General features: G+C 42.6%; 1 protein-coding gene across 1 annotated transcript in view; it reads left to right on the forward strand.

Moving 5' to 3' along the window:
- Positions 1-19,491: 19,491 nt before the first annotated feature.
- The window catches only part of cpdp (CPD photolyase), a 33,660-nt gene continuing 26,293 nt past the window's right edge, over positions 19,492-26,858 (forward strand). The window contains exons 1-3 of the mRNA XM_043702408.2: positions 19,492-19,617; positions 22,723-23,309; positions 25,509-25,654. Coding sequence (XP_043558343.1) covers positions 22,829-23,309; positions 25,509-25,654 — 627 coding nt within the window. The 5' untranslated portion in view covers positions 19,492-19,617; positions 22,723-22,828. The remainder of the gene's footprint in view (positions 19,618-22,722; positions 23,310-25,508; positions 25,655-26,858) is intronic.

Below are 26,858 nucleotides of genomic sequence, written 5' to 3' on the forward strand. Positions count from 1 at the left end.
TCTACCTGCGGCTCCACTTTCAAGGATCTATGAACCTGCTCTCCAAGGTCTCTTTGTTCAGCAACACTCCCTAGGACTTACCATTAAGTGTATAAGTCCTGCTAAGATTTGCTTTCCCAAAATGTAGCACCTTGCATTTATCTGAACTAAACTCCATCTGCCACTTCTCAGCCCATTAGCCCATCTGGTCCAGATCCTGTTGTAATTTGAGGTAACCCTCTTTGCTGTCTACTACACCTCCAATTTTGGTGTCATCTGCAAACTTACTAATTGTACCTCTTATGCTTGCATCCTAATCATTTTTGTAAATGACAAAAAGTAGAGGACCCAGCACCAATCCTTGTGGCACTCCACTGGTCACAGTCCTCCAGTCTGAAAAACAACCCTCCACCACCACCCTCTGTCTTCTACCTCTGAGCCAGTTCTGTATCCAAATGGCTAGTTCTCCCATTATTTCATGAGATCTAACCTTGCTAATCAGTCTCCTATGGGGAACCTTGTCAAATGCCTTACTGAAGTCCATATAGATCACATCTACTACTCTGCTCTCATCAGTCTTCTTTGCTATTTCTTCAAAAAACTCAATCAAGTTTGTGAGACATGATTTCCCACGCACAAAGCCATGTTGACTATCCCTAATTAGTCCTTGCCTTTCCAAATACATGTACATCCTGTCCCTCAGGATTCCCTCCAACAACTTGCCCACCACTGAGTTCAGGCTCACCGGTCTATAGTTCCCTGGCTTGTCTTTACTGCCCTTCTTAAACAGTGGCACCACATTTGCCAACCTCCAGTCTTCCAGCACCTCACCTGTGACTATCGATGATACAAATATCTCAGCAAGAGGCCCAGCAATCTCTTCTCTAGCTTCCCACAGAGTTCTTGGGTGCACCTGATCAGGTATTGGGGATTTATCCACCTTTAACCGTTTCAAGACATCCAGCACTTCCTCCTCTATAATCTGGACATTTTGCAAGATGTCACCATCTATTTCCCTACAGTCTATATCTTCCATATCCTTTTCCACACTCTCCACTATCTCTTCAGCTATCTCTCTTAGAACTTTGGGGTGTACCCCCTTTGGTCCAGGTGATTTATCCACCTCCATACCTTTCAGTTTTTCTAGCACCTTCTCCTTGATGATGGCCACCATACTCACCTCTGTCCTCTGACTCTCTTAACTTTTTGAGATAACAGCATTAGTGAAACGGACAAATAGATATTCAAATGGTATGATTGCCATGATAAAAACAAATCGTATCTGACTCCTTGGAGTGGAATCTGGGCTAATAGATTATCTTAGATATCTCTGAGGGAAGAAAATGAGATCTGCTCACTCGTCATGTCTTCGAGACTCTCCTTGACATTGACGCCATTGCAGAAGCAGCAGATGAATGCTTTTTTGGAGTTGGGAGACGTCCCTCTATCTCTCTCTCTCTCCCTCTTTTAGCTTCTCAACAACTTTGAGGATAAAGAATCTCAATATTGATCATGATTGCTTCTTATAAGTGCTTTGGTGACTCAGAGTTTGGTGTCACAGTTTCAAATTTATATACTACCATTCTCTCAGTTCCTCCTGAAACTGTTGGTTTCAGGAGTCAGCAGTTATACATTCAACTCAAATTGCTCCCTGCCAACTCCTAGTATTCTTTTAGGTGGCAGTCAGCCATTAAGGGGCAATATTCAGAGAACTGCAAGGAAACACCAACCTCCCAGTTTTCTGGAGACCAAAGGAGAATATTTTAGAGTTCTTCCTATCAACATTTTGTTCAGAGATGCTATCACACACCTCTGGAGCAGATGGGACTTGAAGCCAGGCCTCATGGCTCAAAGGTAGGGATACCATCAATACTTCATAAGAATCGAAACAGGACAGCATTTTACACTGCTATTATCAGGTAGAGGCGAGGGAAATTATCCCAGCTATGATATTTCAGTGTGAAATACACCTCGAAGTGGCTAATTTCTGAATGTGTTCGATTGCACCTGTTCCCCTTAAAAACAAGTCTTGATATTGACATTTGCTAACATCCAGGTGGTCAGTGAATTAGTGAAAAACAGGCATTAATATGAGAATGTTAAGTGAAGGCCTAAAACTTCATTAAGACTCCAACACCAAAGTTTGCAAAAATGAGATGGCTAAGTAGCTTACATTCATCATTCAGTTTTTCAATGGAGTAATCAGACGTCTCTGAACGCACCTCAGCATGTTAACACGATAAAGAATAGGCATCACGGTTAACCGTGTCAGTGACAATAAATTCCCTACAGATAGTTGCATTTTGTTCCTTCTATCATCTGCTTTAATCACTCTCTATCAAACAGAACCTTTAATAGTTTATAGTTAATTGTACCGAATAAAATGTTCATAAAAGGTCATGTTTGATCATTTTACCCAATCATAAATTAACTGACAGATATTTTAATTTACTGTACAACTTAACAGTGTCTTCTTAAGGGAAAAATAATCAATGAAATGTTGAGTCTTATCTATTTACTGGATTTTAAAAAGCATCACACATAATTTTAAGCTCCATTTGCAGAAATATGGTCAAAGATACAATAAGTCTTCTTTCAAGGCAAAGGTAATTGCCGCCAACATGAAGGATTATATTTTTGCTGCACATAAATTTCATTGTGAATAAATGTGCTATTAAAAATGTGTAATATATTGATCCAGTGTGTCAAAGCACAATGTACTACAGCCAGATTTGAGATTTGATGATGACTTGGAAATAAGTGGGAAGGCAAGTGATGAGGATAATGTAAAGATTAGATTAGATTACCTACAATGTGGAAACAGGCCCTTCGGCCCAACAAGTCCACACCAACCCTCCGAAGAGTAACCCACCCCTCTCTGGCTAATGCACCTAGCACTATGGACAATTTAGCAATTCACCTGACCTGCACATCTTTGGACTGTGGAAGGAAACCAGACCACCCGGAGGAAACCCACACAGACATGGGGAGAATGTGCAAACTCCACACAGACAATTGCCAGAGTCTGGAATCGAACCTGGGACTATGAGGCAGCAGTGCTAACCACTGAGCCACCGTGCCACCCTAAAGAGTCTTGTAAGGGACATAGACTGCTTCAGGGAGTGGGCAAAATTTGGCAGATGAAATATAATGTGGGGAAATGAGAGGTTATGCACTTTGGCAGGAAGAACAGAGGGCTGAATATTATTTAGAGAAAGACTATGTAAAACTATGAAACAGAGGGATTTGGAAGTCCTTGTCCATAAATCACAAAAGGCCAGTACCAAGTTCAGTGGGTAATAGGGAAGGCAAATGGAGTGTTGGCCTTTATTTCAAAGTGAATGGAATCTAAAGGTAAGGATAAATGCAGGAAGTCTGGCAGTATCCGTGGAAAGAAAGCAGAATTAACATTTTTAATAAGCTCCTGCATGCTCAGGGATGAGGGATCACATCTGGAGTGAAACAGCCCGAATGAATATGTGCTTGTAGGATTTTGGAAGCAACATGGGAATTCAGTGCAGATGGGGAGAGGTGCTTTTTTGTCTGATGGCTTTTAATGGTTTGGATGCATAAAGTGAAGCCCAAGACTGGGGGCCCAGTGTGAAAATGGGAGTGATATCACAAGAAAACCATCAGTTCATTGGCTGCAAATGTTTTTTTATATAATATATTTTTGTTAAGAAAAAATAGATTTTTAAATATTATAACAAATACAAAACAATGCAATTCAAAACAGTACAAAAATAGTACAAAACTAAACCCAAATAATAAAAAAAAATTCCCCAACCCACCCTCCTATACGAATGTATAAAGATATATAGAGAAGTATAAAATTAAAAAAAACTTAACTAGCTATTTAACTAACTAAATAAATACCTAACAACAAACAAATAAATAGTAATAACTCAGTCCAGCCAAACAAAACACTCATAAATTCACAGATCCTCCTCCCTGGATATTGGACTCATGAAACACAATCGTTACGGCTATATAAAAGCCCTTGTTAGTGTGGCAAATAAATCTGTGTCCAGGTATTTCAAAAAGGGTTGCCATGTCTGGTAAAAATTCTCAGTTTTGTGGTGTACCATATTTGTGAGAAAATCGAGGGGAATATGCTCCATAACAATCTTCTGCCAACCCGACAGGCCTGGGGGGAGTTTTCTGATATCCAAACTAGCAAGATATTCTTCCTTGCACAGAATGTAAGAATATTGAAAAGATTTACTTTATGCGAGTCTGCAGGAAATACAATGGGTAGGCCCAAAAGGAGCGAAATAGGGTCCTTCTCCACCCCTACACCTAAAATCCTCTCCATTGCACCCACCACAGCACTCCAATATGTTTGAAGCCTGTCACAAGACCAAAGACAATGGGTAAGAGTAGACCTTGCACTTGGGACATGCTGAAGATACCCCTGGTTTAAATTTTGACAAACGGTCTGGGGCTAAGTGGACCCTGTGGAGAATCTTCAACTGTAAAGCATGGGTCCTATTGCAAATTGATATCTTCCTTGCATTCTCCCAAATATCCTCTCATGCCTCTGAAGAAACTTCAACACCCAGCTCTCTTTCCCACATCTTCCAGAGTCAATCAGATTCATCTGAGGTGGCACCCCCCAATTGGTGATATAGAGTACTGACAGAGAGTGTACTCTTAGCCCTTAGTACCCCTCTTTCTATGTCAGATTTGTAGGGATCAGTCAAAAGTGTGGTCTTTTTTTGAATAAAATCCTTATCTTGAAAAAAACGAAAGGTCTCTATTAGTACTTCTGTACTAACTGATCGAAGGACATCATTACATCTCCCTCAAATAAATCACCCAGGCAAGATATACCCCTAGCTGCCCAACGTTTAAATCCTGAATCTATCATACCTGGTTGAAAACTCGGCATACCCGTTAAAGGAGTAAACAAAGATGTTTTGCCAATATTAACTTCCCTCTGCCGAATTGCCCTCCATGCTTTAACAGTATTGATGACTATTGGGTTATGGCAATATTCCCTAACTGTCCTCACCTTGTCCAAAAACAGCAAACTGGTAAGGGGGCACCTTGCCTGGGAGACTTCGATATCTAGCCATATTGAAAGAGGGTCCCCACAAACCCAATCACTTACGTAGGTCAAGAGCGAGCTTAATTATTAATTTTTAATGTCCGGAAGGTCTACTCCCCCCAATCTGTGAGGCAACTGCAGTTTGGCTAATTTAATGAGGGGCCGTTTACGGTGCCAGATAAAGGAGCTGAACCAACTGTTCAGTCTCCTGAGTGTTTGTTTATTGAAAATCAGGGGGAGCATCTGTATAGGGTATAGCAAACAAGGGAGAATATTCATCTTAATAAGCGCTATCCAACCCAACCATGAGACTGGAAGTGCCTCCCATCTTTGGAGATCTTGTTTATTTTTTTCAAATAATTGAGTAAAATTGGCTTTGAACAACCAATCCAGAACTGGAGTAATGAATATGTCCAAATACACAAAACCCCTCTGTGACCACCTAAATGGGAATCTATAGTCACTCTCAAGAGCCAACTCTTTCGTAAGACCACCCATAGGCATAACCTCTGATTTAGCAAAATTAATCTTATACCCTGAAAAAGCGCCAAATGCGTGAATGCATTGTATCAGGCAAGGCACTGAGACTGCTGGAGTTGTCAAGAAAATTAGAACATCATCTGCATACAGTGAGATCTTATGTAATTTTGACCCCACTTCTGGAGCTGATATATTGAGATCCCCACGAATGGCCTCTGCCAACGGTTCAATCACCAATGTAAAAAGTAATGGTGAAAGGGGACAGCCCTGCCGTCTGCCCCTAGAAATATTAAAATTGCTTGATCGTACCCCGTTGGTAATGACCGCAGCGAGAGGTACACTGTGGAGAACCTTTACCCATCTTATGAAAACTTCGCCCAGACCAAACCGGTCTAGAGTATAGAAAAGGTACGGCCACTCAACTCGGTCAAATGTCCTCTCTGCATCTAAAGAAATCACCAATCCCTGTATTGACTGCTGTTGGCATGCTTGAATTACGTTAAGCAGCCTCCTAACGTTATTGGAGGATCTGCGACCCTTTATGAAGCCCGCCTGATCCTCTTTAATAAAAGGGTAACACAGTCTCCAGCCTTAACCCAACAGCCTTAAAGAGGATCTTAAAGTCCACATTTAAGAGCAAGATGGGCCTGAATGAAGCACAGTCTTCCGGATCCTTCCCTTTTTTAAGGATAAATGAAATGTTGGCCTCTCTCAGAGATGGTGGGAGACAAACATGACAATATTACTCATTAAACATATTCAGCATCAGGCCTGACAGTATACTTATAAATTCCTGATAGAATTCACTGGGAAGTCCATCAGGACTGGGTGCCTTTTCACTCTGAAGCTGCCTCACAGCTTCCTGCACTTCTTGCTCTGATAATGGGGCATTGAGAAAGGACTGTTGTTTGGGGGTCACACCCAGGAGCTTCAGATCTCTAAAAAAGGATTCCATTTTGGCCTGCCCCTCCTCACAATTCTCAGACTGATATAACTTAGAGTAGAATCTCTGAAATGCCACATTAATCTTTTTAGAATCACATGTTAGGTTCCCAGACCCTTCTCTAATCGCTGTAATGGTTTGTGGGGCACTTCTCTTTCTGGCAAGGTATGCTAAGTATTTGCCTGGCTTGTCACCATGCTCGTATAACCTTTGCTTTGCAAAAGCCAGCTCCTTCTTTGCCATCTGCGTGAGCACGGAATTTAGTACAGACCACAGTGCCGTACGTTTGACCAATGAGGGTCTGTCAAAATAGGCCTGCTCGGCTGCCTTCAACCGTGCGTCAACGAGACGTTGCTGTTCACCCTTCTGCCGCTGCCTACTTGTGGAATATGAAATAACTAACCCTCTGGCATAAGCTTTGGCAGTTTCCCAGAGAACTGATGAGTTATCAACCGAGCCTATGTTGATGTCTAGGAATGCCTGAAATTCCCTAGAGAAATACTCCACAAATTTGCTGTCCATGAGAATAAAAGGGTCCATTCGTCAGTACCTTGAATCCATTGTAACATCCTTAATTTTAACCATGAGGTACACTGGAGCATGATCAGAGATGGCAATATTACCAATCGTACTGGATGCCACCAGATCCAGGGTTACCGCAGGGGTCAGAAAATCAATCCTCGTGTGACATCTGTGCGGATTGGAGAAAAACATGAAATCCCTACTTGTAGGGTGGAGACACCTCCAGACATCCACCAGTCCTAATTCCCCACACAGACCCAATAACTGTTTAGTTTGTGCAGAGGGTATCGAGGGACCCTTAGGCAACCTGTCTACTATGGGGTCCATGAGGCAGTTAAAATCTCCCCCTATAATGATGTACCAAGACTTGAGACTTATCAGTTTAGAAAAAGCATCTACCAAGAATTTACGAGGATGAGCTGGGGGACAATAAACATTTAAAATGCCATATTCTTCCCCATTTATTAAGGCTTTAAGAATTACAAACCTCCCGTATGTGTCTTTAACACATTCCAACAATTTAAATGAGAGATTTTTCTTTACCAATATAGCACTCCCCTACTTCTGGTATTAAATGATGAAACATAAACTTGGTCAAAGCCAATCTACTGTAATTTCAGATGCTCCTTGTCATCCAAGTGTGTCTGCTGTAACAAAGCAATATCCACCTTCTCCTTTCTAAGACTCAAGAGTACCTTCTTCCTCTTAATTGGTGAGTGACTTCCCTTGATATTCCAGGTACACTATTTAATCAAATCATTAGCCATAATCTTCTGCAATTACATTTAAATTTCAGAAAGGAGGAACCCAAACCACAAATTGCTGAGCCTTAGTGTCGCATGGTCCACCAAATATAAAAACTACATAAACTAAAACCACTACATTTAACAAACATACAAAATTATTAAAAATAAAAAACAACAAAAACCAGAAAACAAACCAACATATAAAGCGCCAATAGTGCTGAGTAGGGGAACTCACCCCCTACCCAGAGGGGGCAACTACCCATCCCGAACTGCCCATAAATAGACATCTAACCTTCTCAACCACCTTCACTTCTCCCAGCTAGAGCCGTATCGCAAGCACAAGCTAAAAAAGAATAAACACCCCATAGAATATCAATATGAATAAAAAAAATCTTTTATAACAAAAATAAATACCCCACCCATCCTTTGGTATGTCCTAACTTAGAATTTTAAAATGTACATCTTAACCACCGCCAGACATAGTTTGAACCAAATTATTATCAATAGAGGAAAAAAAGGGGAAAAACAAAGCTCCAAATGGATTTCCTCCATTTCTTTTACAGAATGATAAACGCACACTCAAGCAACAATATTTATACATACTACAATTGTTTAAGTTAGATTAGTTTGTCCACAAAGTCTCTTGCCTTCTCCGATGTGTCAAAGAGATGCATGGATCCATCTAAGGTGATCCGAAGCACTGCCGGATATCTCAGGGAGTACTGAATACCAAGCTCCTTCAATCTTCTCTTGACACCATCATACGATTTTCGTTTCTGGATCACCGCCGCTGAAAAGTCCTGAAAAAACATGATCTTAGACCCCTCATAAATTAGGGCCTTTGGATCCTTCCCCTGGAGTCTGGAAGCCTCCATTATTCTCTCCTTATCCCGGTAATGATGGAACCGCACCAGGAAAGGACGAGGGCGTTGACCCAGACCTGACCTCCGCGTTGCGACCTGGTGAGCCCTCTCTATCTTCAATCCTCTCATGCCAGTCTCCAAGTCAAGGAGTTTCGGAAGTCAATCTTCAACAAATTCCGCAGGCCGCTCACCTTCCTTACCCTCAGGCAGACCGATGATCTGAATGTTTTTTCTCCTGCTCCTGTTTTCAAGATCATCCACTTGGTCACGCTATTTACAAGCCTGCTTCTTCAGGGCTTGGATCTCTTCCTTGAATGAACTGACATCAGCTTCCACCACTGTGACCCTGTGCTCCACCTCATCCGTCCTCTTCTCCAGGTCTCCCAGCTGCTGCTCATGCTTCTGCAACATGAGAGAGACTGGAGCCAGCTTCTCTTCAATCTGTTTCCCCAACATCTCACAAGATTTCGAGAGCTGGTTCACCAGGTCCTGGAGAGTAATTGGCTCCAAGGCTGCTGCAGGCTGAGCTGCAGGCCCAGCCTCAGATGCTCCTCCTCCTTTTTTAGGCATTTCTGGACAGCTGAAAATACAGGTAAGTCAATTTTTAAATGTTTCTTGCGGCTCCACAATCTTTTCAACACCGCAAGAAATCCTGATGACCTGGATTGGGTGGGTTAAAGGACCGTCCTGCTCCTGCTGCGATGCGAAGCTCTGCAGTGTGATCTTCTCAGATCGCCGCCATCTTAGCGGCTGCACATTTAATGGTTTATTAGCGATTACTTTCAGATTGAAGGTAAAAGAGAAATATTTACAGGTTATAGACAAAAAGAAAGTAGGAATCTAAAAAAAATAAATTGAGAACAATGTAATTAAATAGGGATGCAGGGACAGGCAACATGTAATTGCATCAATGGGCGACACAGTGGCTCAGTGGTTAGCACTGCTGCCTCAAAGCACCAGGGACCCGGGTTCGATTCCAGCCTCGGGTGACTGTCTGTGTGGAGTTTGCACATTCTCCCTGTTTCTGTGTAGGATTCCTCCACGTGCTCCAGTTTCCTCCCACAGTCGAAACATCTGCAGATTAGGTGAATTGACCAAGCTAAATTGCCCATAGTGATCAGGGATGTGTAGGTTAGGTGCATTAGTCAGGGGTAAATGTAGTGTAATAGGGTAGGGGAATGGTTCTGGGTGGGATCCTCTTCGGAAGGTCAGTGTGGACTTGTTGGGCTGAATGGCCTGTGTCCACACTGTAGGGATTCTATGATGTGGGAGCTGGTGGACCCCATAATGACCACATCTAGATCAAGCTTTGGTTGCTTGAGGAACTCTGGCTAAGAGTTGATGAACTGGAGTCTGAGCTTCAAGCAATGCAACACATCAGCAATGGGGAGAATTACCTGGATAGTCATGCCCCTTAGATTAACTGCCTGGAATTCGATCATTGGTCAGGGACCACCCCACAAGGGTGTGACCACAAGCGAGGCAGGTAAAGGTATTCAGGAGGTAGTGCTAAAGGAGCTTTAGCCCTTGAGCTTGTCTAACAGGTTCGAGATTCTTGCTCCCTGTGTGGATGAGAGCAGGGGCTGTAGGCAGAAAGATTGAACTGACCACAGCTCTGTGGTACAGGGAGAATTCAAAAGTGGAGAGAAAAGAGAAATGTAGTCATTATTGGGGATAGTACAGTCAGAGAAATAAACACTGTTCTCTGAAGCCAGAATCTAGATTCCCAAAGACTGTGTTGCCTGCATGGTGCTGGGGTTCAGGATATCTCTTTTGGGTTGCAGAGGAACTTGGAGTGGGAGGGGCAAGTTTCAGTTATCGTGGTCCAGGTAGGAACAAATGATATAGGTAGAAAGAGGAGAGAGGGAATATGAGCAGCTAGGGGCTAAATTACAAAGCAGAACTCAAGAGTAATAATTTCAGGATTAATATCTGAGCCATGAATGAATTGGTACAGGGTCAACAAGATTTCGTGGCTCAAAGAGTGGTGTGGGAGAAATGGATTCGAAGTCATGGGACTTTGGCACCCAGTATTGGGGAAGGAGGGACAATAAGTTTCTTCTAATATATCAAAATGAAGATAGAGGTCAAAGTTAGCTTAGGTCCTTTAGAAAATGAATCTGGTGAGATGCTTTTGTGGAACAAGAAAATGGCAAAGGAGTTAAACAGATATTTTGCATCAGTCTTTATGGTAGAAGACACTTCCATTAATGCTAAAGATTATGGGGGAATAATAAAGTATCATCATCGTCACTAGAGATACAGTATTAGACAAACTATTTGGGCTAAAGGCAGATAGGTGCCTTGCCTTGAATTGCTTACATCCTGGCATCCTAAAAGAAGTAGTGACTGAGATACTGGATGTATTAGTTGGAATTTTCCAAAAATTGCTAGATTCCGGAGAAATACCAGAGGATTGGAAAACTGCTAATGTGACACCCCAATTCAAAAAGGAAGGAAGGCAAAATGTGGGTAACTGTAGGTTGATGGGCTTAACATCTATCGTTGGAAAAGAATTGGAATCAATTATTCAGGAACTAATAGTAGAACATTTGGAAAACAATGATCACAACAAGCAGAGTCAGCATGGCTTAATGAATGGGAAATTATGTCTTTGTAATTTATTAGAAATTTTCAAGGAAATCGCAATCTGAATGAATAGAGGGGAACCAGTATATGTGTTGTATTTGGACTTCCAGAAGATGTTTCATAAGGTATCTCACAAAAAGTTAAGTAATAAGACAAGATCCCATTATGTTGAAGATAATATATTTGCATACAAGAGAATTAACTCATGGTTGGAAACACAAGTAGAGATAAGAGGGTCTTTTTCAGGTTGGCGACCTGTGACCCCCAGGATTCCACAGGGACTAGTATTGGGACCGAAACAGTATTAATAACTTGGTTAATAACCAAATTTACAGACAACATAACAATAGGTGAAGAGGCAAGCTGTGAGATGGATGCAAACAGCTTACATAGAGATATTCATGGTTTAAGTAAGTGGGTAAACTGTTTGCAAATGGAATATTATGTGAGAAAATGTGAAGTTGTTCATTTTAGAAGGGAGAACAAAAGAACAAAATATTATTTAAATGGAGAAAAACTGCAGAAAGCTGCCAGAAAAGGGGCAGGTATACAGGCACAAGAAACACAGGTGCAGCAAATAATTAGGAAGGCTAATGGAATGTTGACCCTTATTTTATAGGGGATTGGAGGTTAAGAGTAGAAGGTCTTACTGCAACTGTACAAGGTATTAGTGAGACCACAACTGGAGACTGTCAGCAGTTTTACTCCCCTTATTTAAAGAAAGATATCACTTTATTGGAGGCAATTCAGAGAATGTTGTACTAGGATAATATGAGTAAAGGATAAACAAGCTGGGACTGTACTCATTGGAGTCAAGACTGGGGTGCTGGAAAAGTACAGTGGGTCAGGCAGCATCTGAGAAGTAGGAGAATCAAAGTTTTGGGCATAAGCCCTTCGTCAGGAATGTTTTTAAAAAGAAATCAACAAACATGGGAGTCTAGAAGAATGAGATGTGACCTCACTGAAGCATATTAAGGAAGCCTTAAGAGACGTGACAGGCTAAATGCTGAAAGGATGTTTCCCCTCTTGGAAGAGTCGAGGACAGAGGGCATCGTCTCAGAATAAAGGGGTACCAGTTTGAGACTAAGATGAGGAGGAATATATCCTTTCAGAAGATTATGAGTCTTTGGAACTCCTTGCCATAGAAAGCTGTGGAGCCAGAGTCGTATATATTTAATTAGAGACAAAAGTTAGAAATAAACAAACTCCGGACGCTGTAACCCAAAGTAGATAAATAAGAGGCCAGAAGAACACAGCAAGCCAGATAGCATTAGGAGGTGGAGAAGTCAATGTTATCAGGACTAGATAAGAAGGGTTATACCCAAAACATTGGCTTCTCTACCCTCTGATGCTACCTGGTTTGCCGTGTTCTTCCAGTCTTCTGTTTGTTTACAATTGCATATATTTAAGTCTGATAGTTTCTTGATCAGTAGGGGAGTCAGGGGTTTGGGAAAAGGACAGCAAAGTAAATGTGAAAGATTTCAGGTCAACCATGATCCAAGGGAATGGAACAGGAGGAGCCAAATAGCTACGACCGGTTTTGAAGAAGGGTCACTGGACTCCATAAGACCATGAGAAATAGGAACAGAACTAACTGGAGAAACGCAGCAGGTCTGGCAGTTTTTGTGGAGAGAGAAACAGAATAAACATTTCCAATTATAATCAGAGTCATAAAGTAATACAGCATGGAAACCGATCTTTTGGTCCAACTCGTCCAACTGACCGTGTTCCCAAACTAAACTAATTCCACCGGCTTGCGTTTAGCCCATATCCAGCTACTTCTGTTTCTATTTCTCATGGTCTTATAGAGTCTAGTGACCCTTCTTCAAAAGTGATAATAGCTATAAGAAGATGGTATTTATGCTGTGATGGGGGTAGGGGGAAAGTAGTGCTCCAGCAAAGCTTAATGCAAGAACAGTATCTCATCTTGTTTTGAAAGCCTGAAGCCTTCAGGACTCAATATTGAGTTCAATAATTTTACAGCCTGAACACCTTCTTCCCTGTCCTTTATACACCACTGCACTCCAGGACCTGTCATGATATGGTCACAGCCAACCCCTTTTAACTATCCATTGTCCCCATTATCAGCTTTTCCTCTTCCCTAGCTTACTATCATCATCTCTTTGTTGGCCTAACTTTCTTTGTCTCTCTCTCTCTCTCTCTGGGCGCCATCTCCACTTATCTGGCCATTTCCTTTACTCCACCCCCTCTCATCAGGAAAAAAAACACTTTTCCAACCTACTGTCAGCTCTGAAGAAGAGTCACTGGACCCAAAATGGTAACTCTGCTTAGTCTTCACAGATGCTGCCAGACCCACTGAGTTTCTACAGCAAATTCTGTTTTTGTTTCAGACCTTCAGCATCTGTTACTGTTCTTTGTATTATCATGAAAGGAGAGAGGTTTTGCTAAAACTATGCATGACACAAATCAGACCACATTTGGAATACTGTGAAGAGTTTTGGGCCTCTTGAATGGCAGAGCAGACTTGATTGGCTGAACGACCAATTACAGCACCTTCACCTTGTGATCTTATGCTCTCATTGTCTTTCCTTCCTTGACTACCTGCCCCTCCATATTGGAATAAATCATACTTTAAGCATGTATAATGAATTACTTGTTGTTTTAGTCATAAATGCTATTGCCCATATTACTCCACAAATGATCTGTGTCTGGAATTTTCTACTACCTTAATTACTCCGCCGAGAATTTTTAAAAAATTTATTTGCAGTGTAATCAACTTTCACATGAGGTTCCGAGAATTCTGTAATAATTTGCTAAGGATTGTAAGGACTTTGACCAGACCGATGTAAACGTTTATCACAACATTTTTACTGTTCTGAGTCAACTTGCAGATGAAGTTTCCTTTCAAATTCTCCTTTTTTAAAACTACTTTGCAAACCATTGAAGAGATTTGTTAGGTCACATTCACCCTATGTGAATGCATGTGGGCAGCACTGGTCATACTGATTGTGCTGCTCCACCAGTCGTTTTGCCTTTGCCTTTGCCTTTCAAAGATAAACTACTTTGCACAGCTGGATAAATACCCAATCCCTCACTGAGAACTTGTGCAAAAAACTGGCATGGGTGGGGGCTGTGCTTCACAAGGCTGGACCTGAGCAGTGTGTATTTACAATTAGATGAGGATTCCCAGAAATATGCTACAATTAATACTCATAAGGGTTTGTACCAATGTATAAGACTGCCTTTTGAGGTATCCCTAGCCTGTGCCACTTTACAGCAGATGATGGAGACCATTTTACGAGATCTGCTCCAGGTCACCATTTATCTGGATGATGTGCTAATAATCGGCAAGACCAATAACGAGCACTTGGACATAATGTTTAAACATTTCCCAAAGGTGGGTGTAAGCCTAAGGAAGGAAAAATGGATATTCCAAGCACCGTACGTGACCTACTTGGTCTACAGAGTTGATAGGACCAGATTACACCAGTTGGAAGGTGAAGTGAAGGCTACGCAATAGTGCCCTGGCTCCCATGTCTGTATCAGAGCTCAGGTCTTTCATTGGGTTGGTGAATTATTATGGAAAATTCATGCATAATGTGGTCTCCATCTTGGCAAAAAGTGTGGTGCTGGAAAAGTACAACTGATTATGCAGCATCCAAGGTGCAGGAAAGTTGATGTTTCAAGCATAAGCTCTTCATCAGGAATGTTGCCTCACCGGCTGTGCTTTTCTAGCACCACACCTTTTGACTCTGATCTCCAGTATCTGCTGTCCTCACTTTCTCCTCTCCATCTTGTCACTGTTGAAAAAGGGTCAGCCCTGGAAATAGTTTCGTGGTCAAAATGTAGCCTTTAGGGAAGTGAAGAAGCAGCTTTCGTTGTCTAAGGTGTTGGCTCATTACAATCCTAAGCATGGTGTGCTACTGACATGTGATGCTCCCTAAATGATATTGAGGTAGTGTTGGCTCATGGGTAGCCCAATGGAGAGAAACGCCCAATAGCATATGTTTCCTGATGGTACAGAACTAGTTACACCCAGATAGAGAAGGTGGTCATCTTTGGTGTGAGCAAGTTGCACCAATACCTTTGTTGACATAAATTTGTAATAGTAACATACCACAAATCCCTGCTAGGGCTACTTAAAAAGGACAGGGCCATGGCCATAGCTTCAGGGCAAATTCGGTGCAGGGCTCTTATTCTCAATGCATACAATTAAAAGTTTGAACATCATCCAGGAGGGTAAGCAACACATGTGATTGCCTTGAGCCACATCCCACTGACAGATACATCACCAGTGGTGTCACCACTAGAAGAGTCTGCTCTGGTTGTAAACTTTCTGGACAACCTTTTGGTCACTGCCGAACAACATTAGACTGTGAACACAAAAAGATCCTGTCCTGGCAAAACTAAAATAGCTGGTGGTGATGGGGGAAACAAAAGGGTCATCACAACCAGAATTGACACCCTTCTGGGCGCGGTGAGACCAGATATCTGTAGAGGACGGCACTTCATTATGGGCAGCAAGAGTGATTACCCTCAGCAAAGGTCACTGCCAGATACTTGTAATCTCCAAGGGTTTCCAAAATGGCAGCACTGACAAGAAGTTATGTCTGGTGTCCAGGATTGGATGCTGACATAGCCATGTTGGTGGGGCAGTGGCCAGAATATCAACTAGGACAACAATTTCTGCCAGCAGCTCCTCCATGTTCATGGGAGCAGCCAGGTTAACCTTGGACTTGGCTACACATTGACTATGCCGGTCCTTTCATGCACAGTGGTTGGACATACATAGAGTTCATTTATCAAACACAGGGTTGATGATTGAAAAGTTGCAATACACAGACTCCTGGAGGTGCTGGTCACAGACAAAGGGCCTTCATTTACCATTAGGGAATTTGAGTGTTTCCTAAAGTCAGGTAGCATTTGGCAGGGAAGGACAGCTCCATACCATCCCATCATCCAATGGTCTGGCAGAAAGAATGGTCCAAACTTTGAAGACAGGTTAAAAGAAACAGCCTACACCTTCACTCAATATCAAATCGCCCCGGTTCCTATTTCACCCTCATGCAACAACAGGAGTTCTGCAGAGTTGCTAATGGGAAGAACACCAGGTTAAACTTGATCGTCCTGGACCTGGGGACGAGGGTGAAACAATACCCTGAATGCCAATACCAGACACAAGATTCCTCTAAGTGAGAGAGGCAATTTACTTCAGGGAATGAAGTTTGGTATCAAAACCATGGGAATAACCATATGGATAAGAGACATGATCGATGCAAGGTCAGGTCCCACAACGTACAAAGCTTGGGTAGGAGAGTCTGTCCTGAATAAGCACGTGGACCACACGAAAGCTGCAAACTCACAAATGGGTCAGGACCTAAACATACCCAGCCCCTCAGAAGGTCCAGCTAGGCTGTCAGAACCCTGTGATCTCCACCTTTCCCTTGTGTTGAAGAAACCTCTACAGATGAGACGGACAAGGCAGAAGTCACAGCTTCAACACCGTTACCACCGGTTGGAGATGAATTTTGGCTGAGACACTCCAGGCATAACAAGCATGTCACAGTCCAGTACACAATGCCAATATCCAAAGCAGAGTCAGAGCAACCAGACATGGTGTGAAAATGCCCCAGGAGAAGCTACAGGAAAAAGGATGGGCCTACATCCCAGGACGTAGGCAGGGAAGGACGTAGTGATTGGAACAAAGTCAGCCAGGTAGCCCTCATAGAATATACGTTCTCTGATTGGGGCTCTTCACTTGGTCGAATCAAGAATTTCTAGCTAACAGATATCAACAAGAGTGTCTGCCCATTTGCCACCGGGCAGTGGGGATCCCCAGTGGAAGGCTCTCTACGTGGGTGTCCTCCCCCTTTCTCTTAGGGATCTGGGGTGAAGGGTGCTACACTCAGTGGTCCCCTGCAACTGCATGGACTCCCAGCCCAACTGCTTGATTGGTGGTGCTGTGGAATCCGTGGACCATGTATATATTGAGTGTAGGCACTTCCACTCCCTTTTTGTTTCCTCAAAAGCCTTCTTCTCTGCTTTAGGCTGCACTTCAGTCCCACACTCCTGATTTTCAGGCATCCAGTACAGAGTGTGGAGGGCAGGTTAGAGGACCTCCTCGTGGGTCTGCTCCTGAGCCTGGCCAAACTGGCCATAAACATGTCCAGGCAGCGGGCCATGGAGGGGATCGTTAGGGCCGACTGCCTGCCCCTCTTCCGCAGTTATGTTCGAGCCCGGGTGTCCCTGGAGAAGGAGCATGTGGTGTCCACCAACACCGTTGAGCTGGTCAGGGAGAGGTGGGCATCGCAAGGAGTAGACTGTATTATTTCCCCCTCCAATTCTATTTTGATTTAATCCCTGCCCTCACCTTCACTGTTTGATCATGCAGCATTGCCCTCTAAGAAGGGCACTGCTTGTCAATGGCCACCTGGGTGTTTTCTTTCTTCCTGGTGGTGGAAATTGAATAAGGATTTGTACAACTTGTCTCTCACCTGTGTCTCACACCTGCACACACACATGGGCACTGAGGAAAATATAAGCACTACTGCTGTTAGGCTGCAGTGTGGGGAAGAAAAAATTAGGAGTGTCAGAGGTTCCTTTCACTCTGAGAGCTGGATATGAAGGAGCTGGATCAGTGTGTGAAGGACTCTCCATTTTTGTGAGTTAGGGAAAAAGGAGCTGACCTCTGAACTGCCTGGACCACACACAGTGTGTTCATTACTGCTGTTGGTGTTTCCTACTGAGGAGGAGAGCTTTCCTTTTTGTCTCTTCCCCCTTGTTTCAGGTAGACTTTGCTCTGATTTCTTGATTGTGATTGTTCCTTTTTTCTGGATTTTTTTATAAAAAAGAAAAAAATATACAGGAGTGTCAACACTACATGGGTGCTGGGGAAAAATAAGCACTACAGCAGTTAGGCTGGAGTGTGGGGTAAGAAAAAGAAAAAACAGGAGTGTCAGAGGTTCTGTTCATTAAAAGAAAAAAACAAAAAAAAGGAGTGTCAGAGGTTATGTTCACTAAAAAAAAATAAAAAATAAACAGGAGTGTCGGGGTTCTGTACAATGCACATGTAGGGTAACTTGCTGATAGGATACTGGCCACTGTGGAGTTATTTCAGCAGCAAATTCATTGGCTCACCGCTCACTGGGTAGAAAGAAATTCTCTTCATCTCAGTGCCAAATGTTTTACCTCCTACCCTTAATTCTGGACTCGCATCTAACCTGTCCACGCTTGTTAGAATTTTATTGATACCGACGAGATTCCACTCTCCACCCCCCCCCCCCCCCCATTCTAAACTCAGGAAATATTTCAGATTTCCAGCTGCTGTGCTTTCGTGCTTAACTTTTGCTGGTGATGCAATCAGGAAGAAGCAAAATACTTCAAAAGGAGCATTTATTTCATACCCTTCAGCCTAAAACTGTCCTGAATTCTGTGACTACATATTCACTACATTCCAACCGTGGCTACACTTCAGAACTACTCAACTGGAAGGCCATGTGACACACCAGCAGAACTTTAAACCATGAAGGCGCTACATTAATGCAAGCATTTCTTTGTCTTGTTTGAAAGTAGGTTATCTGAACCTTGATTCATTGAGGCTGTCTAGACAACAAAAACAGAGATTGCTGGAGAAATTCAGCAGATCTGACAGCATCTATGGAGAAAAAGCAGAGTTAACAGTTTCGTTCCCTTCTGAAGACGGGTCACTGGAGTCGAAACGTTAACTCTGCTTTCTCGCCACAGATGTTGCCAGACCTGCTCAGATTCTCCAGCAATTTGTTTTGATTCAGATTTCCAGCATGGGCAGCTCTTTGTATTTTTTTTTTCTCGGAGACATAAAACTCTCCGCAGACCAAGTATCACAAATTACACTATAGAAGAATAAAATTGATTTCGTATTGGTTGATGTAGACTTTAGCAAGTGTATGCTATGGTGTATGCTATGGTACCGCGGGCTGCTGTGCACTAAGCTCAGCTGTTTCTTCCGGGACTCCAAAATCCACATATTCAATCACTTCATCTACCTGGCACTGAATTTTAATGCAACAAAAGATCAATTAATAGCAGGAGGTTCTGGTTTGCAACCGTCCGTGAATCAAAGGGAGGTGTAGAGGAAAACTTATGGTTTATGTCTGAATTGTCCATTTCTCAGTCATTATTGTAATAGCTCCTTATTAGTATTTTTTAAAAAATGATTTATAGTATTTACTTAACATGCATTAGAACATGCTACACATATTCTCTAAGATGAAAATGTGCAGCTCAGTTTAAAATTCATACAACCACAGCCATCTCCTCCCTCTAAGTGATCTCATGCGGAAGTTGGTGTCTGGGCGGCTGCGCATGCCCAGTGGAATTATGTAACATTGAAAAAGTTACACAATGTTCCAATGCTGGCTTTTGTAAAAGAGCAAAATCGAAGGGAGAGTGCAAATCGACGGCAATAGAAGGGCAACAGCGCCTGCGGCTGGCAGCTCAAAGCAGGTAAAAACAACAGGGCTAACTGCAGATAAGGCAGAGACGTGGTAGCTGTACTTATTTGTTCCGTAATGATTTTATTGATCGAACCTTCTAACCTGAGATAAGAGAGTACTGATACAGCAACCAGTTCATAAAATGATAATGAACAGCAATTTGAGAAAGGGCAGACTTTAGAGGTGGCACAATGACAGATCATGTTTTCTTTTAAGTTGACAAGGATATAGGATCGGACGAAAGTGAGGACTGCAGATGCTGGAGGTCAGAGTCCAGAGTGTGGTGCAGGTCAGGCAGCACCCAATGAGCAGAAGAATCGAGGACAACTCCTCCTCCCATCCTGCCTCCTGTAAAATGATCATCCCTTAGTCCCAATTCCTCCGCCTTCACATCTGCTCCCAGGGAGACCAGTTCCACCACAGAACACACCAGATGGCCTCCTTCTTTAAAGACCGCAATTTCCCCTCCCATGTGGTTGATGATGCCCTCCAGTGCATCACATCCACTTCCCGCACCTCTGCCCTCACACCCTAGCCCTCCAATCGCCAATCGCAACAAGGACAGAATCCCCCTGGTCCTCACCTTCCACCCCACCAACCTCCGTATACATCACATCATCCTCCAGCATTTCCACCACCTACAAATGGACCCCACCACCAGAGATATGTTTCCTTCCCCACCCCTATCTACTTTCCGTAAAGACCATTTCCTCCGCGACTCTCTTGTCAGGTCCATGCCCCCTGCCAACCCACCATCCCCTCCCGGCACCTTCCCCAGACACTGCAGAAATTGCAAAAACTGTGGCCTCACCTCTGTCCAAGGTCCCAAAAATCCTTCCACATCCATCAAAGTTTCACCCCACTTCTACACATGTCATTTACTGTATCTGTTGCTCCTGATGCGGTCTCCTCTACTTTGGGGAGACAGGACGCCTACTCACAGAGCGCTTCAGAGAACATCTCCAGGACACCCGCACCAACCACCCCCACCGCCCTGTGCCTGAACACGTCAACTCCCCCTCCCACTCCTCCGAGGACATGCAGGTCCTCTGCCTCCTCCATCGCCACACCCTACCCAGCCAATACCTGGAAGAAGCATGCCTCATCTTCCACCTCGGGACCCTCCAACCACACGGCATCAATGTGGATATCACCAGTTTCCTCATTTCTCCCTCCCCAACCTTATTCCAGCTTCAATCTCCCAACTCGGCACCACCTTCATGACCTGTCCTACCTATCCATCTTCCATTCCACCTATCTGCTCCAGCCTTCTCTCCGACCTATCACCATTACTCCCACCTCCATCCACCTATCACCCTCTCAGCTACCTTCCTCCCAGCCCCTCCCCCTTCCCATTTATCTCTTCACTCCCAAGGCTCCCAGCCACATTCCTGATGAAGGGCTCCATCCCAAAATGTTGATTTTCCTGCTGCTCGGATGCTGCCTGACCTGCTGCACTTTTCCAGCACCACACTAATGACAAGGATGTAAATCAAATTCCATACAAAAGAAAGATTTGGTCAGGTTTCAGAAAGGCTGGTGTTCCGTTGTGTAGAGTAGATCTGGGTGATTTGAAAGAGGATTATAGGAACTCAATGTGCATGTAGAAACTAGTCCCTCTGTTGCTGGGATTAAATAGTGCTAGGCTGTTCAGGGGTGGCAGCACAAACTAGTTCATTCTTAAAGGGTAGTGGAAATCTCATAGAGTCATAGAGATGTACAGCATGGAAACAGACCCTTCGGTCCAACCCGTCCATGCCGACCAGATATCCCAACCCAATCTAGTCCCATCTGCCAGCATCTATCCCATATCCCTCCAAACCCTTCCTATTCATATACCCATCCAAATGCCTCTTAAATGTTGCAATTGTACCAGCCTCCACCACTTCCTCTGGCAGCTCATTCCATACACGTACCACCCTGTGCGTGAAAAAGTTGCCCCTTGGGTCTCTTTTATATCTTTCCCCTCTCACCCTAAACCTATGCCTTCTACTTCTGGACTCCCCAACCCCAGGGAAAAGACTTTGCCTATTTATCCTATCCATGCCCCTCAATTTTATAAACCTCTGTAAGGTGACCCCTCAGCCTCCGACACTCCAGGGAAAACAGCCCCTACCTTTCCCTATAGCTCAGATCCTCCAACCCTGGCAACGTCCTTGTAAATCTTTTCTGAACCCTTTCAAGTTTCACAACATTTTTCCGATAGGAAGGAGACCAGAATTGCACGCAATATTCCAACAGTGGCCTCACCAATATCCTGTACAGCCGCAACATGATCTCCCAACTCCTGTACTCAATACTCTGACCAATAAAGCAGAGCATACCAAATGCAGAGGAGTTTTGCAAATTACTGCAAAGTTAACCCTGCAGACTTACAGATGCTTATGGACAAAAAGGAAAAGCTAGGAAGCGACTTTTCTTTGAGGGAAGGACCCAAAAGCTGCATTTTTGAGGCTTTGCTTTACTGTTGGTGGCTGTAGATTTTTACATTGACTTTTTTGTCTCTCTGTAGTTTTCAAACTAACCCCTTCCTCCTATTCAGTCTGAATCATCTTTTTGTGTATCACAGAGAAGTATCTCCTGGACTTCCAAGATATTAAATAGCTCACCGTCAAAAACCTCCTTTTTGCAAACATCCATTATACAGCTAATACTTAGTTTGAATCCATTAAGTACAGGGAAACTCATGTCAGATTTTCAGCTACTAGATTTAGGCAAACTATCTAAATTTGCACATGATCCTACTAGCTGTCCTTCAGCTCGATAAGGGAAGCAATCAGCTGGTGGAAATCTTACAACTGTTCTAATAGCAGGCAAGCTGCCAGTTTAAAATTTTATTTTTACTTCATTTTAAGTTGTTTGCATTTAATTATTTTAAAATAATTTAAATGCAATTAATAATTAATAATAACTTCTGCAATATTTTTGGTATTTAAAATAGTCAATGTGCTATTTTCAATTTTATTTATTTTTAGACATGCAGGAAAATGCATAACATGTACAAACCCATACAGGACCAGTCTGATAAGTGCTTCATCAGATGCAGGAACCCTGTGGTATTATTAAATAAAATGGTGAATACAATGGAGACTTATTTCCTTTTTACCATTTCCAGGTTATTAAGCATCACTTGCCGATCATTTTGCCACAGGCTTTCTGTAATTTACTGCCACCGGCCTTCAGGTTGTGTGAGTCTGCAGTGTGCTAAACAAAGAAACAATATGTCTAAGAATGGGAAACAAACCGACAGGAATGCTAAAGATTCTGAGCATGAGAAAAAAATTGAAGAGAAATCAAATAAAAAGGAAACTGCATTTTCCAGCTCCTCCAACAGTCTGAAAACATCCACGAAAAAATCAACGAAGAAACGCAATCATAATAACTCCAGTCGGGAAGATTCCCCAAAGCTCCAAGCTAAGGGAAAGAGAACAGTGGAAGAGAGACCTCCAGGATTGATTGAGAGGAAATTGTCCAATTCGAGGATCAATAAAAAGAGGAAAACTGAACACCAGGCTGAGACATCTCTTTCTGGAGAAGGAAATTTGTTGAAAAGTATCAATAAGTCACGTTTGGCCACAGCAAAATCAGTGGAAGAGTTTAATTTTAACGAAAAACGCATCCGTCTCCTTTCTAAAACAGAGAGTGTCAGGGAAAACTCTTGGGGAATTATTTACTGGATGTCCCGTGACCAGCGAGTACAGGGTAGGTTACGTCGCACCTGTGGGTTGTTCTCTTCTTGCAGTCAATCAGCATTCATTTTACTTGGCACACATTGTAGTATTACCATCTGAAGAGTGTTTTTAACAAAATGTCACAACCTGGACTAACAACTAATTAAGAATGAATTACATTACTAAACATGGTTTAACCATTAATCTCTTATTTTTCAATTGATTTTATAATTGTCGATTATGTACTGTCATAGAATGCATCTTCAATATATTAGATGCCACTAATTATTCACAGTACGTGACTTACTCACAATACTCTTGTATTTGAATCAAAGTGGTGATCAGAGAGAATTCGCAGCCAAGTTATTGAGACCCTTCCCACTCTTTCATTTGAGCAATGTTCTCTGCTGGTTAGGTGTTAATTTTTATTTATTATAAATGACACTGCAATTTCCAACAATCCATGTTAAGTATCTCTATTTTATTGAAAGATTCATATAGATATTTATTATATTTGTTAAAAACTTGATCCAGAATGTTCATCTGTAACAATGAAATTTGAATTTGTTCCCTCCAGGACAGCCTGGTCTAATCTTCCCCCACTCCCACCACTTCCTCACTCCCCATAGCACTTTCCAATACAATTGCGAAAGGTGTAACACCTGCCCATTTACCTCCTCCCTCCTCATTATTCAAGGCCCCAGATACACCTTCCAGGTGAAGCAATGCTTTACCTGTACTTCAGTCAATCTATTTGCAGTATTCACTGCTGACGCTGCAGTCGTCTCTACATTGGAGAGATGAAACGCAGACAGGGTGACTGCTTTGCAGAACACCTACATTCTGTTCACAAAAAGTACAGATGCCTGCTGATTTAACATACCACCATGTTCTTTGGCCAAAATCTCTGTCTCGGGCTTGCTGTAGTGCTCAAGTAATGCTCAGTGCAGAGGAACTGTGTCTCATTTTCAGCCTGGGGATCCTGCAGCTTTTGGGACTCAAAATGAAGTTCAATAATTTTAGGACTTGGACGTTTCTCTGAGATCCTTACTTGCCACCATCACACACCAGACCTTGTAATCACATGGGCTGCCATTAGAACCATCCTATTGGTAGCTACTAATGGTCCAAATTAACTGCTATTGATACCCTGAGGCCAATCTTTACCCATTCTTTTGCCTGTCCAAATGTTAGCTACAGTAATTTCTGAAGAAAGGTCACTGGACCCGAAACATTAACTCTGCTTTCTCTCCACAGATGCTGCCAGACCTGATGAGTTTTCCTGGAAATCTCTGTTTTCATTTCTGATTTCCAGCATCCACAGTTCTTTGTTTCTTTTTTAATTTAAATTTACCTTGTATTATGATTGGATGCATAAAGTCTGTGCAAGGACTAGCTCCACACTATGTAGTGATATTGTTATGGACTAGGCCAGACCACTCAAAACATTCTTAAGCAGGCAACCCAGACCATAACTTTGCAATTTGTTTCAGTAAGTGTACAATGAAAATTACCTGGAGTAAGTTAGCTAGGTTGACTACCAGGTTTTAAAACAGACAGAAATGTATTCAAAAATTACACAATGAAAATACAAAGAACAGAATAAAGAACCCCTACAGAACTCAGTCTATCCAAACTAGACTTAATTATGCTGTTCCAAATATACACAACAGTCCCAATAAGCAAACCCCTTTAAAGAACAGTAAAAATGGAACAGATGCTTACAGGTTGAAGTTAGAAGGGCAGAAGAGAGAGAAAGCCTGTTTCCACACAGCTGAACTCCAAACTAGTTCTGGGCTGAACTGCTCAGCTAGAGAGCTGACCACTCCCCTTTCATTATACAGGTCACTTCTAAAACGTGACCACTTTGGCCTGAAGTGTCATCTGTTTACATATAAACAAAAGGCATCTCAATATCCTTTAATCTCTGTACCAAACTAGTCTAACTGGAACTGGGAGTTGGTTTACGACCCCTCTGAAAAAAATCAAGGACCCAGTATCCTTGAGAAAAGGAACAACTTTTAGAAAAAAGGGACCAGTTTTGTGACAATATACATGGGGTTAATTTTGTAAAGAAAGTATCAAAAGGGGCTTGGTGTGATTGTCCAGTTCTGCTTTGATAAATTACATAAAAATGTAACATCTAACCAATCTTTTAGCATTACTGTGGAATCCAATAAGTGTTATCATTAATACATACATCATCTTCTGAGTGATTTTATTTCCACAGATAACTGGGCTTTCTTATATGCACAACGGATAGCTCTTAAGCATAAACTTCCGCTCCATGTCTGCTTCTGTCTGGTGCCCAAATTCCTAGATGCCACCATCCGCCATTTTGGTTTCATGCTAAAGGGACTCCAAGAAGTTGCTGAGGTAAATACTGTCATAGAAACATAGAAGATAGGAGTAGGAGGAGGCCATTTAGCCCTTTGAGCTTGCTCCACCAGGTTCATGGCTTTCTTTGATCCCATTCACCCCAAGTGCTATATCTTATTGCCTCTTGATTACATTCAATGTTTTGGAATCAACTACTTCCACAGGCTCGCCGCCCTTTGGGTAAGGAATGTCTCCTCACCTCAATCCTAAATGGTCGACCCCGAATCCTCAGACTGTGACCCGTGGTTCTGGACACACCCATCATTTGGAACATCCTCCCTGCATCTACCCTGTCTAGTTCTGTTAGAACATTATGAGTCTCTATGAGATTCCCCATAATTCGTCTGAACTCCAGCAAAAAACAGTCCAAACCTGGTCAATCTCTCCTCATACCCCAGAACCAACCTGGTAAGCCTTCACTGCACTTCCTCGAGAGCAGGAGCATCCTTCCTCAGAAAAGGAGACCAAAACTGCACACAATATTCTAAATGTAGCCTTACCAAGGCCCTGTATAACTGCAACAGCACATCCCTGCTCTTGTGCTCAAAACCTCTCACAATGAATCTCTCAACATACCATTTGCCTTCTTTGATTAATGTCTTGCATCAATGTTTTCAAATCTTGAGAAAGCTGACAATTAGTCCATTATGAAAGGACTACTGCTGAAGATGTTCTGTCAAGGTTCAGTCTATCCTTGGCTGTTGATTCCAGATGCTATATAAAAAGAAATGGTCTTCTCCAAGTACCCTGGTCAACATTTATCTCTCAGCCAACATCACCAAATAATTTAATTGGTCTCTTAACACATTGCTATTAGCAAATTGGCACATTTTCCTGACATAATGACAATACTTCAAAACTAACTCTGATTCTAAATTGCAAATGGATGTTGAGACCATGAAAGGCATTATATAAATCCAGGCTTATTTTTCGTTTTACCTGCAGTAAAATGTAAATAATAACAACTGTTGCCACAAATGAAGAAATATTTTGCATCCATTCCTTGGAACTGTGTGCCATGATTAGAAACAAAAGTTAGATTAGATTAGATTCCCTACAGTGTGGAAATAGGCCCTTCAGCCCAACCAGTCCACACCGACCCTTCAAAGAGTAACCCACCCAGACCCATTTCCCTCAGACTAATGCACCTAACACTATGGGGCAATTTAGCATGGTCAATTCATCTGACCTGCACATCTTT

Source organism: Chiloscyllium plagiosum, unplaced genomic scaffold (assembly GCF_037043375.1).
Source record: "Chiloscyllium plagiosum isolate Xiang-an unplaced genomic scaffold, Cpla_swu_hap1 HiC_scaffold_13, whole genome shotgun sequence".
Taxonomy (NCBI): domain Eukaryota; kingdom Metazoa; phylum Chordata; class Chondrichthyes; order Orectolobiformes; family Hemiscylliidae; genus Chiloscyllium; species Chiloscyllium plagiosum.